The 14045-nt window shown below is 42.6% G+C and overlaps 1 protein-coding gene and 1 long non-coding RNA gene across 2 annotated transcripts in view; one reads left to right on the top strand and one right to left on the bottom strand.

Annotated features, from left to right (window-relative positions):
* Nucleotides 1-326: 326 nt before the first annotated feature.
* Nucleotides 327-14045, bottom strand: part of nova2 (NOVA alternative splicing regulator 2) — an 89482-nt gene continuing 75763 nt past the window's right edge. The window contains exon 5 of the mRNA XM_067595393.1: nt 327-10834. Coding sequence (XP_067451494.1) covers nt 9812-10834 — 1023 coding nt within the window. The 3' untranslated portion in view covers nt 327-9811. The remainder of the gene's footprint in view (nt 10835-14045) is intronic.
* Nucleotides 10136-12072, top strand: LOC137186450 (uncharacterized). The gene is made up of 3 exons (XR_010929010.1): nt 10136-10210; nt 11441-11582; nt 11655-12072. It is a non-coding gene; the product is annotated as an uncharacterized lncRNA (long non-coding RNA).

Here is a 14045-nt window from a genome sequence, read left to right as displayed (position 1 = left end):
CACACACACACACACACACACACACACACACACACATGCACAACAGACAGACACAGGGACACACATACATTCACCCTCATTTACCATATTTTGCATAGACACACACAAGTAAACACATAGATTTAACTCACACACACACACACATACACACATGCACTCATGACAAACACACATCTGCTCCCACATTTTACACAAACCCACACACACACACACATACATCTTGCCCCACACAAACACACATTCTTGCCCACCCCCAGACTTGCGATGTGTTACTGTGATGATGCAGAGTGTGGTGGAAGGTGAAGAATAAGACAACGGAAGACAGGTGATGCTAAAATGAACATTTATAATGACTGCTGTTGCTGTCGCAAAATAAGAATCCTTAAAAAAAGACCTCATATATATTAGCACTAGATTGCCCACTTCACTGGTAATCCACAAGTCAAGAAACACAACTCACTAGGTTTTTTTTCTCTTTACAAACACAATGCTACAATTACATTAAATATTCAATACTCTTTAAGTCAGTTAATGAATGTTGTTAAAAGCAACCACTAAAATACTAAAAATAAAAACAAAACAATAATAATATTAATTCACCTTTTTCCAGTCGTTCCCTTTTTCTTGTTGCGTTGTTATTTATTAATAGTATCATAATAATAATAGTCTGAGAAATAAATAGCTCATGTGGTGTTCTCAGGGCAATGGGGCAGGCAGCATAAATCAAGAGTGGAGCTCAGAGCAATGTGATGAAATGGTGGAGTCTAATCTCACGCAGTCACTTAAATACTTTCAAAATGTCTCTGATGTAGAGGCGAAATATGGAGATATGCCACAAGTTTGGTTCTGCAGGCGCCAGGATGGTTGGGCGGCACCTGCAGAGGTTAATCATCTCTCTAAACTATCATTCTATGTTATGTAAACTAGGACTGTATTGCACAAAAGTTAGCAGCTCAGCTTCCTCGTTTTGTAGCCCGGGAGGAGCTTAGTTTCTTTTGTTTTGTTTTTTTTTGTTTGTTTTTTTTTTTAATGTATTTTGTTCTGTCCACCTCCCTGGGTTTTTTTTTTTCTCAACCTAGAGGAGCCGAGTCGAGCCGTTTTCCACGATGATATGTCTCTAACACGACCAAGCATTTTCAATAACTATGGCTTGATGATAAAAGATACTAGTGCCACTACAACTCACTGTTAGGAAAACATCAACAAATGTACAAAAACAAGCCTACGTTGAGAATGGCTCGGACTACTTCTCAAGGTTAGTATTATTATTCGATGAGCACAGTTATCTAAAGAGTTTGCTAGCCAACATGGAAGCTAAATAGCGAATACAGTAGGTAAATCAACACTAATAACAACAGCACAGGTTAACACAGTAGAACTAGCATAGCCGATTATACAGGCAGACCTAACTATTGGATACAGAGAATGAAAAGTGTAAATGATCGTCTACCGCGTCCACTAGTTCCTCATTATGCTGCCGGCCCCTTTCTGCTCAACACTTCTCTCTTTACAGCTCGGCAAAAATCTGACAAAAATATTTACAATGAGAGAGAAAAAAAATGAAATTGTGGAGAAACAGTTGTTTAGTGTTTTTTTTTTCCTTTTTTTTTTTGTTTGTCTGCATTTCTTTTTTTTGGATGTTTTTTTTTTTTATTCCTTTCATATGTTGTTTTTTTTTTTTTTTGTTCTTTTTTCGACTTATATCTCAGAGAATTGTCCCCAATGATGAGCAACAAACAAACAAACAAAAAAATCCAATCATATCAGCTAGCATTGCACAGTCTCAGAGAGGTTTTGGGGATGGAATGGAGAGTTATCGTCCAAACAGTTGGATGAACACAGAAGGGGGGTAGGAGGAGGAGGAAGAAGGTCAATAAAGTTCATGAGGGTGTGAAAGTTCAAAAAGTTCAAGAAGACAGAGGATGGCTGCGCAGCTGACGGTGCGTAAACACTCCCCACACCACCGCGCGGTGGCGGTGCGTGTGTCGGCGTGCGTGGTTTGGATGTTAAACGACAACAAAAAAAATCATCATTAGAAAATGGAGTTTTTGAATCTTTCCCATCGAGAAAAATCAAATGGAGCGAGAGCGAGAGAGAGGGGGAAGGAGGGGGGAAGGGGGAGGGGAAGGGGGATAGAGAGAGAGAAAAGGTGAGGGGGGGGGGGGGGGGGGGAGGGGAGAAAGAGGGGGAGGTGAGGAGAGTGAAAGGTGCCCCCAACACTATGGCACACAATCAATGAAGTCCCACAGGCTGAAGAGATGACAGAATTAGGAAAGCAGCTGGCATGAGCGGTAGGGCTTTTTTAGGTAGGTTGAGAGGCAGGACAGTAGGTAGGTAGCCAACCTGCAGAGGGGTTAATCCTTGTCGGGTTTAGCTCTGTGGGGGGTGGTGAGGAGGAGGAGGAGGAGGTGGTGGTGGTGGGGGGCAAGGTGCTGTTCAGTTGAGGCGTCATGAGCGACATCATGTTATGAGGGCGGAGCATGCTGGCTTCATGGGTGCTTCCAGGATGGATGTCCGACACACAAGAACAACTCAAAGAAACGCTTGGAATGGTAGTTGTTGTTGTTGGTTTTTGTCTTTTTTTTTTTTTTTTTTTTTTTTGTTTTGTTTTTTTTTTTCCTCTCTGTTCTATTTTGGCACTCGATAGAAGAGACTTGTGGGAGGCGGAGGAGGAAAGTGTGTGTATGTTTGGGCGAGGAGGAGGAGTGGGCAGTGAAAGTGCAAAAAAGAGGGCATGGAAGAGTGTGTGTGTGTATGTGTGTGTGTGTGTGTGTGTGTGTGTGTGTGTGTGTGGGAGTGGTAAACAGGCTACACACAGAAATGGCATTTTGTTATAACTGGTCTAGGTTAGACAGAGCATATAGTACAAATCAAAAACCAGGAAAAAAAAAAAAAAATCAACAGAGAACGAGAAGAAGGAACAGAAAAACAGTGATATGACAAATGCAGTCTACAGTTGCTGGTGCTTCGATGGGGCCCGAGTTGGGGAAGGAAGGAGGGTGGTTTTGGGGGTGGGGGGGTAAAAAGGAAGAGCGGGGTCCCATAATATGTCTTAGATAGAGGGTGTTTGATAGAGGTGGGAGGGTCAGTGGTGGGTGTGGGCGAGAGTGGGATCGAGTTTGTGGAGGTGAGTGGGGCAGTGGCGGTGGAGGGGAGGGGCAGAAAAAACAAGGTCTGAGGACTATGTCGAAGAGCCACACACCCACTGAGAAGCAATGAGCTCACCTGGTTGGCAGGTGAGAGTAAAGTTTGCATTCCTCTAAACATCACAACAAAAAAAATAAAACAAAACAACAACAAAAGAAGAAAGCCGGCTACGTCGCAACACAAACACCAACAGCACGGAGCTGGCCTAAAGCAGACAAACTCAGAGAGCGGGAGAGAGAGAGAGAGAGAGAGAGAGAGAGAGAGGAGCATGCAACATCTAAATACACTGCTGAATAAACACCTACAGTAAGGCTACACATCTACAGTAGTCTCGCACACTGACCCCCACCTCAGCTCGGCCTGCCATGCACAGTAACAGCAGAGAGTTTAGTGCAAACATGTCGCTAGGAGCAGTAATGGAAATTTTGGATTTTTTTTCTTCCTTATGAGGAGTTTTGTAGGAAGCGGGCCATTTCCCATGACAACATCTGTTAGGATACAAAACATGACCGCACTGATAATACTCTGATTTCTGAGTTGTAATACAGAAGAGAGAATGAGAGAGGTGGGCCAACTTTGGCAAAAAGTCTTTTTTTTTTTTTTTTTTTTTTGACATTGAAGCCAATAAAGGATCTAATTGAACTGAACTGGAAAAATAGAGAGACAGAGAGAGACAGATAGAGAGAGAGAGAGAGAGAGAGAGAGCGGGATCAGGATTCAAAACATTATCACTTTGAAAACACACTGGCAATGTTCAGTGTTGTTCTCTCCCAGAGATCAGAGCCCTGGATTGCATATTAAGGGAGTCAAAACACAATCTGTCCCAAATTCTGCAGAGAGGCACACGAGGGAGACTGAGAGTGTTGCAGACAGACTTGTGTGTGTGTGTGTGTGCAGGTTCGTAGGGGGATATGTGAGTGAGGGGAGTTCGTTCTCTCTTTCTCTCTTGCTCCCTGTATCATATTTGAGGTCAATAAGGTGCATATCAACGACAAGACAAGCCAGAGCTCAGAGCGGGGGGGAGGGAGAGGGGGGAAGGGGGGGTAAAAAGACAGACAACAGAGTTATACTGAGAGCTCGACACAGCACGTCGAGGGTTAGTAATGTTAGAGTACAAAAACACACAAAAACACACGTAAGCCTCTACTGCACGTCAATGGTCAGAGGAGTGATATGCAAACTTATGCAGAGGTGAGTACATTCATGGACAATCTCAGTCTTCATTTGAATGAAAATGTTATACTGTTTTTTTTTTTTGTTTGTTTTTTTTTTTTTCCACTGTCTAAAGTTAAGTAGCAACTGATAAATTTTTAGTACAAGCTTGCTCAGCAAGTAGCAAAATAGTCTTAGGTTTGTTCAAGAGTTTTGTTCGTATCCCTCTGAGGATGGTTAGACAACTTGGATGACAAAATACTCATTCTGTTGTAACGTCAAAATCAAACATTTTGTTCACCTGTGGCCGGTGGACCAGGACTCAACGCATCGGTCGCATCGAAAAAACGACGAACATTTGAACGTGTGTAAAACAATATCAAAATGCTCTACCCTTATCGGCATGCAAAGATTTGTTTCTGAAAATGAACGACACACACTGTCTAATTTTTTTTTTTTTGTCACTTCTTTTTTGTTTCTTTGATTTTTTTTCCTTTTTTTGTCCACGCTTCACTTTGATATCATGCAATATATACGTGCAAAAAAGATAACATCTATTTCCACAAAATACATTTTCATTGTAACTATAAAAGGCTGTATTTAAGAATGCTATCTAGTCACATTTTTTAGCATTATTATGCTAACCTATCGCTATATTGATTCATCTAGCCCCAGAGTCATAGTGCTGTTGCATTCTGGGAAGTGTAGTTCCCAGAGGACTAGCTAACACTTGGCTAACATGGCGGTTCCTTCCTCTTGTGCAGGAACAAAGAGGGCTTAAACAAACTGCTATACTGAGGCGCTTTGACCGTTTAGTCTACGTAGATCTTAAAAACTGTCACAGGGACTACTCCCTTCCTATGTAAATTATAAATATGGTTCATTTGGCACTTTTCACATTTTCGTAATATAAAAGTATGTCTGCTCTTATCTAATGTGGTTTAAATCAACACATTTACAGTTTCACTCTGTGAAGACCTATTTTGGCACAGGTTTAACTTGTTCAGGTTAGAATTACACTATTATTTACTTATTGTCAGCTTATAACAGAGCGTGTATTACACTGCCACTTGCCACTAGCCTCTCCAGCTAAAGGACAGATTCGATATGTTTTAACCTTGTATTTTTAGTACATCAGTTATAATTAAATAGCAGCATTTTCCACAAATTAAAAAATTTTTACTCGTGTAAACCTATTCAACATCTACAGGTAAATCCAAAAGCTCCTACGGCAGACAGAATAAAGGACACGACAAGACAACATGCCACTACATGTATTGCTTCCAGTACTCATCACATTATAGCTTGATCCCCTAACATTAAGATAAGAGAAGAGATTGGCGAGATTGGCTGCTGTGTAAAAGACAAATTAAAAAAAAATCTGAGATTCTATAAGGTTTAACTGATGAGATGAAAAAGAAATCTGTCCCATATTAATCAACTCAACTGGCACCTATATCAGGAGTTGTGATGCAGTTTATCCACTGTAAAGGTACTGTGCTGCATCCAAAGTAATGATGAAAGGTTTCCAGGAAGAAACATACTAAAACCTATTCGAGTTATGGTAACGAATCTGCACCTTTTGGATATCCATAGAGATAAAAAAGCAGGTTTGATCTTCCTAATGGAGTAAAATTGGATGCAATAAGGCTGTAACTCTTACAGACGGCTTGTTTTGTCTGACTAACAGTCCAAAACAAAAAGATATTCAATTAACAACGATATAAAACAGAGAAAAGCAGCAAATCCTCACATCTAAGAGGCTGAACAGTAGCCCCGCCTGCTCTAAACTGATACAACAAGCACCAGAATAAAATGGAGAATCGGTTACTTAATGCACACAGCACAGTACAGTTCTACAGTGGAACAAAAGCACACTATCTCTAAGATTTCTGCCACAAAATATCAAACATAAATCCAGTCAAACCCCTGTCAGTGACAAAATATACCCTCACGATATGTGTATGTTTTTGTGCAGCAAGGTATTCTAAATTAACATGTTTTTTCCTCTTTACCAAAAATTAAAACGCACTGATCCAAATCACAGATAAGAGTGTTTGTGCACTGTGCCCTGCCAGCCTCAACTATGACTTCCTCTGCAGGTGTGGTCGTTTCTAGATGGCACGAGACCCTTCGGTGGTGGTTGCATCAGGGGCGTCTCCGAGCCTCAGCCGCCCGAGGAGGCACAGAGAAGAGAGACTCAATCTGTGGTGTTTTTCAGGGCAAGCAGCAGACATGCATTGATCGTAACACCAGACATAGTCACCCATGGAGCGATGTGGTAGGAAGAGAGGGGGTGTCAGGATGGGAGTGCACTGGAGGACTGAGGACGGGTGGGAGGGAGGGTGAGGAGAGTGTGGATGGTGTTAGATGGGAGTAAAGAAGCCTCCTTACCAAGCTGTGGAGATAAACCCTCACTGGCGCTCCAACAGAGAGTGACACATTCGATAGCACAGTGGAGGATTTTTGGGTCGGATTGGTTTCAAAAGAATCAAAAAGTTTGTTTTTTTTTATCTTAGAGGAGTTCCCTCCCCTCACCAGGCTGTTTAGGTTCAATAAATCAAATGCACCCCCTCCTCATTTTTTTGGCATTTGACATTCCGTCACACTTCAACTCCTGTTGGACTCAAATATCTGTCCAGAGATTTGCCCATTGGATATACAGTACATTATCAATTTTGAACTGTTTATGAAAAAGACACAGCTGCGATAGAAAAGTGAATTTGGAATTTGTTCCAGTCTCTTTAATCTGATACTGGACACCTAACACTCCCCCAACATCCAGCCATCTAATTACAAAACACTTTTCCAGGACAACAGGTAAGTGGAATCTAATTGATCTCAACTCGTGACCTCAATTGATTGATCCTCTTCATCGACCTAGTCTCTTTCTCCTCCTTCAGTATTCAGATATGACGTGCATTTCTGGTGAAGTTCTTCATATGCATTCTACATATATTTCATATATGTGTAAAAATTTTTTTTTTTTTTTCCCTGCCATACAAAAACCATCCAATCGCAATGCCGTCTACAGCACACATCCCTGACCTCATAGGCAGAGAGAACCGTTCCCTCGCTTCACAGTGCATTAAGACAAAAAAAAAAATTCAGTGTACTCCGATTGTAAAAAAAAAAAAAAAAAAAAAAAAAAATTAACACGACACAAACATGAAAATTAACAACAAAAGAAACAACAGCATCTTCAGCAGCCTCCTGGGTCTACAGTGGGCAGTAAACCTGTTGCCACGGGAGACCTGCAGTTTGCCAGAGGCAGAAACGAGCTCAACTCCCTGGACGTATGGTGAAAAATCTCTCATCCTCATCGGCAGTCGGACGGTGGCTTGATAAGGGCAAAGATCAGTGAGGCTGTTTATCTCCTTTACTGATATGCACGCTGCCTTAAAATAGCAAATCTAGCGAGGCACGCAGATTCAGCAGTGGACCCTGGACAAACGACGTTCCCTCGTCATGTTTCAGTGTTTCCTCTTACTCAATGTTTGCATTTCTCAGTAGTATGTTGTGTGTCTTAAGTGCTATTGCTTGATCTAGTCTGTGGTTCGCGTTCATCTAAAGGATTTGTAAGACCACAGGCTGAGCAGCAGCAGTTCATTCGAGAGCTAGACTCACTTCAATTCAATTATTCATTTCGGTTACAATTTTTAGGCAAACTGTAACAGGGCATTTACTACAATATAGTACAGCAGGGATATTTTGGAGCATGAGCTGGATAGCCAAGCATGATAACCAGGCATTTAAGGTTAATATAGCTGCTAAGACGCTGCACTGCAGCCTGTGGTGTGAGTGGTTCAGAGATATTTTCTTGCTAATCTAGAGGTCTCACTGCAGTCTGCATCATAGATATGGTGAATTCCCTTTTCTAGCACCAAATATGGCATCATAGTGTTTTGATTCAGTGTTTATGTGCGTTTGCATGTGTGTGTGTGTGTGTGTGTGTAAATGGGTTCCCTGTCCTGCTCTTTGACTGGATATATAAGGTGATCCTTCACTCTAATGACCTTAATGCCTGGGGCGGCTTTCTTACTGGACTTAAATAAGACATATATTACACTATGTGACATTACTATTCATCTTCAATCCATTTAAATTAAAACAAAAGATTTAAATCAAAAATAGTCTCATTTACATTCATGTCAACCTGAATTCACAGATTAAAAAAAAAAAAACAAAAACAAACTGAGCTTTTTATGGGTGAACTCATTAATAAATAATGACGATGGTGATGATTCCTATCGTAATAATCATGACAATATCATTAATTGAATTATCACAGCAGACTGCAAAAAAAATGCCACAGATCCTGTGTGTTTGCCGCAGCTTGCACAGTATCACTCTCGTCGTTTCTAGGTTTCGCACTACGTGAGGTCATCAGCGTGCACCTCGGCATTCTATCTCAGAAACTAGAGCCGCGTATAGGGGGGTAAGGGGGGGTGGGTTGGGGGGCGCTACATGCCGTAACACCCCTGCGGCACTGCACTGCTTGTGGGATACATCACAGGGTACACAGGGCGGTGGGGATGTGCGAATGAAGAAACGCCCAGCTGATTCTCTCCAACCCGCACTCCTCCCCAATGTCACCTCACCCTTCCTCGATCACCCAGAAAGCGGGGGGAGGAAGGGGGAAGTGAGGTCACCGGCGGGTGGGGGGGGGGGGGGGGGGGGGGGGGGGGGGGGGGGGGGTGAGGGGGGGAGTGAATAAAAGGTGTTGGAGGGAGTTGAGGACGTTTCTTCTCTCACACACCAGGCTGAAAGTTTGCAGTCTTGCTTATTATAAAACCCTTGTAAAAGGGGGGAGGGGCAGGGCACGGGACAAGTAGTGGGGGGGGGAGGGGGGCTTTGGGGGGGGGAGGGGGCGGAGGGGCAAATCAAAACTGTAAGAAAAACAAAAACCCTACAGGAGGGTGATGGGTGTGGGCTGCAGGGGGAGGGAGGGGTAAGGGTTGTTTTCATAAGGGATTTTGGAGTTGGGGGTTGGAGGGTTGTACCCTGTAAACACCAACCCTCCCCCTGCGCCGATGCCCTTCCCTCCCTCCCCCTACTTCCTGTAGCCTCTCAGGCAGTCGGCCTGTCTACATGGCATTCAGCTTTGTCCACACAATACACAAACAAACAAACAGACAGCTTAATTTACTAACAAAACAAAACAAAACAAAAACAATAAAACAAAAGAATAAAAAATCCCAAAAGGTCAAGACGTTAAGTAATAAAACCTTATTTACATTTTACACATTTTTTTCTTGGTTTTTCAGCGTGATAACTCGCTCCTCTCCCTCCTCGTCTTCTCAGCACATTTTTGCTTCGCGTCAAAACATTTTTTTTTTTAATAGAGAATACTGAAAACACGCAGAAGAAAACGGCGCGGACGATTCCTTCCGACATTCTTGCTCTCCTCTCCTTTTTCCATTCTCACTCTCACTTTTTTTTATACTCCTCCCCCAAGCCCCCACTCTTATTTTTCCCTCTTTTCCTCCTCGTTTCTCATTGGCTGTCAGGTTTAGCCCACCTTCTGTGGGTTGGTGGCGCGTACCCCCTGCTCGTAGGTGATTCGCTGACTGATCAGGTACTGTGCAGCCTGCGTGGCGGCCTGGGAACCCGTGATGGTCACCTTCCTGTTCCGAGTTCCGGGGATGAACTCGCCCTTCTTGGAGATCTGGATCCTGGCGCCGGTCAGCTCCTGGTACTCCACTAGCGTCTTCCCGCCTTTCCCCAAGATGGCTCCCACTAGGTTTTCTGGCACGGCGATCTCAACCACTTCCTTCGCTCCTTCTGCTAGCTTCTCTGTGGCCAGTAGTGATGACGCCACCAGTGGTGATGCGGCGCTTAAGTAGCCGTTGGTGGCCCCTGTAGCGGCAGCCAGGGATCCAAGGGAGAAGCCTCCAAGACCGGCTGCTGGGTGAGCTGCACTGGTGGATGCATCGCTGGCGTAGGATGCTAACAAGTTAGCTGCGGCAGCTGCTGCAGGGTTAGCATTAGCTGCTACAGCGGCTAGCACTCCTGAGGCTGCAGCGGGGTTCAGCCCCAGGCCCAGGGAGTTGGTGTTGTAGCCATAGCTGGCCAGAGTGTTGAGGGCGGAGGTGATGGCGAGCAGGTCGTTTCCAGACAGGCTGGACATGGTGGTCGGGAAGGCTCCGACCCCAGCCAGGCCGGCCTGCCCGAGCAGAGAGGAAGCTGTGGCTGCTGCAGCTGCTGCCGCGGCTGGCATGACCTCGGTGGAGTTGGCGTACGGGGAGCCGGTGGGGTTGGAGTTAGCGACAGGGCCTGTGATGTTGGAGTAGGAGATGTTGAGGCAGGAGGAGCTCTGAGGGTCCTCCTGGATCTTCTGGACGATGATCTCTACAGCTTTGCGGTTCTGCTCCGGCTCGCCACTGATGGTGACCACGCGCTCCTGCAGGTTGATCCCCTCTGGCTTTTGGGATAGCTGGACCCACGCCCCGGACTGCTCCATCACTGCCTTGACTGTGGCTCCACCTTTACCAATGATCAGCCCTGCTGTGCTGTTGGGGACGATCAGCTTGGCCTGTGTTGGAGGAACAGAAGAGAAACAAAAATTCATAAGTTGTTGCTCTGTGACAGATATTCTAATATGATAACTAGACAAACAAAGAACGGACATTAACAGTAGGCTACTGTAAGATCTGATGGTGAAATACAGTATTTTCATTTTCGCTGTAGCAGTAATGGAGGGACAGAAGCCACATGCAACGATCCACATCATATAATCATTGTTCATCCTCCTTTCTGCAATAGTGCTACATTTGTGCATCTGGTTACCCAATTAGTGACTATGTTTAATTTTTGGTAAAATTAAATTTGTATAATCCTAACAAGCCCAAGAAAGCATTTTCAGGTAGTATTCTTCAGCAGTTTGAATCACTGGTATTTAAACATACATTTCATAATTGATAATAGCCTACTATCTAAAGCACATAACAACTGAAGTTGATTCAACTAAGTGACCAAGTTGGTTAAGATATGTTGGCTGTTGAGCGGTCATATTGGTTATCTTCACTCAACCCAAGTATATTTCTGAGCTGTAGCTAGGTTGCTGCAAAGAAACTGTAGTTTGTTGCCAAGCTGTACTAAAACCTGGGACATAATAGGTGCATTTACATGTTGTTTTCAGGTACTTCGTTGTGATTAACCCTGAGAGGGGAACAGAGGCCAGCTGGGGAAAGTAAAGCCTAAGAAGACAAACAAGCTCACAGTGAATCCTCATCACGACTCTTCTGAAGAACATGATGTCACTTCATAAAGGTAAGCGAGGTGTCCCTCTTGTTTAAGATCTCTGCCATTCATTTGTTTAATTTCTCTTTCTTGTTTCTTTCTCATTCAGTGAGCCTAGAAGCCTGAATGACAGCAGCGAACATTTGAAGGCATTATAAATTGTATATCGTGTAATCCATTAATTTGTGCTTTTATATTTTTTTGAACAGTAGTTTGCAAAGCAGTTGCTGTTTAGACTCAAGTTGTTGCTGGCAGCTCAGGATATTATTATTAACGGGTTTACCCCCATGAAAGGGCATGAACCTTGAGAATGAATCTTTCAAACACATACTCGAATATACTTGGCATATTTGAAAGCCTTTGAATAAATGTTCAGTTCCATAAAACTGTCACTTGTCTCATCCTCATTCTCATTAGATTTCATTACTGGACCATTAAGATTGAAGACGTATTGTTATTTATAGTATATGTCTGCAATTTATAGTTGTTTTTATTAATATGAGTAAGAATAAAACTTGTTGAAACTGTCAATGTATGTTACTATAGCAACAATAAAAAAATAAAGTATATTACTGCAGGTCTAGCTACAGTATCAAACTGCAGAATAGTATTACATTTATTACAATAATTAACTGTTAAAGTGAATTACAGTATTGACACTGTATAAAACAGTAAAATACTGGCAACCACAGCTGCCAGTAGTTTACAGATGGATGTAAAAGAAGGAGCAGAGGCAGGGTAAAAGGGGTTTTTGAGTCTTTCTGCAAGGACGTGCAAATAAGTGTTACAGATGTTTTCTACACATGTATATTCAACAGAGAGAGACAAAAAAAAAGGCAATGTCACAGCTGTGATGTTACGGTCAAATGTGCATGACAACAAGCCCTTTTGAATTCAAAATATGCAGTGCAACAATGATACGGAGAAGAATTATGTGTTGGAGATTATGCAAAACAGAATAAAACGATGCGCACGTCGTTCAGCTCAAAAGTAGACTTTAAAGGCAAGGTCAGCTCTGAAAAGGAAATGCTTTTCAGAGGTGTCCTCGAGAAGGACGGGAGACAAAAAAAATTCCAAAGAAAAGACGCAGAGAGAGCGAACCACGTTTGAATACAGAGAGAGCGAGAAGGAGAGAGTTCCTGATGTACCGTGTACACATTAGTATGTGTGTGTGTGTGTATGTCAGCAGTGTAATGATGTCCTGGAGGAGAAAGAGCTGAGATAGACATATATCATTAAAGACTGCGCAATGACAGCCTCTCTAACACCTGAATATATCACACATAGCAAATAAAGAGAGTTTCTTTCATTGCTTCGGTACATAATGGAGAGAAAAGAGGAGAAAGACAGGAAGTGCGAGTTGGTTTTGAAGAACATGGAGACGAAGAGGTAGAGAGAGGTAAATGGAGTGGGAGGGAAGGATGGATGAGAGAGAGAGGGAGAGAGAGAGAGAGAGAGAGGAAGAGGGAGGAATTCTAAAGAGGCTACTTGTGTGAAAAAAAATAACATTGACTCCCAGGGGTCAGCGTTGCCATGGAAACACAGCTCCAGCATTCAAAGGGTAGTGAAAGAGAGTGAGGCGATGACACACACACACACACACACACACACACGCACACACTCTCCATGTCCAAACACAGTGCGCTGTATTTCATGTTACTTATTTGCATGTTTAAACATACTGTTATTATACAACTATATAACATATATGACATTTTTACATAATATTGGCTTATTTATCAACGAATCAGCATGAGACACTTCAGCTGATTTTTTTTTTTTTTTACATGTATTGGAGAATTGATCCACAGTGCACTGCTTACAGGCCATTAACCTAAAGTGATTGTGATACAATATTTTCACGCGAGCATGCAATCCTGGCAGCAACTTATTATCGTTCCTTTTATATCTTCTTATATTGATAAATCTGCCGATTATTTTTACAATTAAAGCATTGATGATGTTTAGTCTATAAAATGTCCAAGTCGATGTCTTCAAGTTGCTCGTTTTATCTGACCGACAAGTCTGAAATTTAAAGATGTTCAATTTAAAATGACGTAAAGTTATGACAAGCAGCAAATCCTCATATTTGAGAATGTTTGGCAATAGTTCTTGATAAATTAATGAAGCAGTTGATTGATTCACTGATGAAAATAAACCCACTGGACTATTTTAAATGCTAATTTTATCCATCGAGGGCTCTCTAAATACATGAATTAAGTGTAAAACATCCAAAAATCTTGATACTTTTCATTTCCAAATTACATTTTGGGTGCACATCACAGTTAGTTTGCTTTTTTATCTCTTGGGGTCAGGGTTAGTTCTGACATCACTTTGAGTTGAATAAAAGCAAACACTGGTCTTCTCAGATTGGGCACCCCATAAAAGTTTAATCCTATATTTTATAATTCTGTCAGATCAGATCACACAGATCTGATCAGGTTTGAATGAACCTGGTATATGAAGGGTTCACTGTTGCTCCACTTACGCAGGCAATGAGTGAC

This window comes from Thunnus thynnus, chromosome 7 (assembly GCF_963924715.1).
Source record: "Thunnus thynnus chromosome 7, fThuThy2.1, whole genome shotgun sequence".
NCBI classification, from domain to species: Eukaryota; Metazoa; Chordata; class Actinopteri; order Scombriformes; family Scombridae; genus Thunnus; species Thunnus thynnus.
Note: the sequence above shows the minus strand (reverse complement) of the source record. Positions and strands in the feature narration are given on the sequence as shown.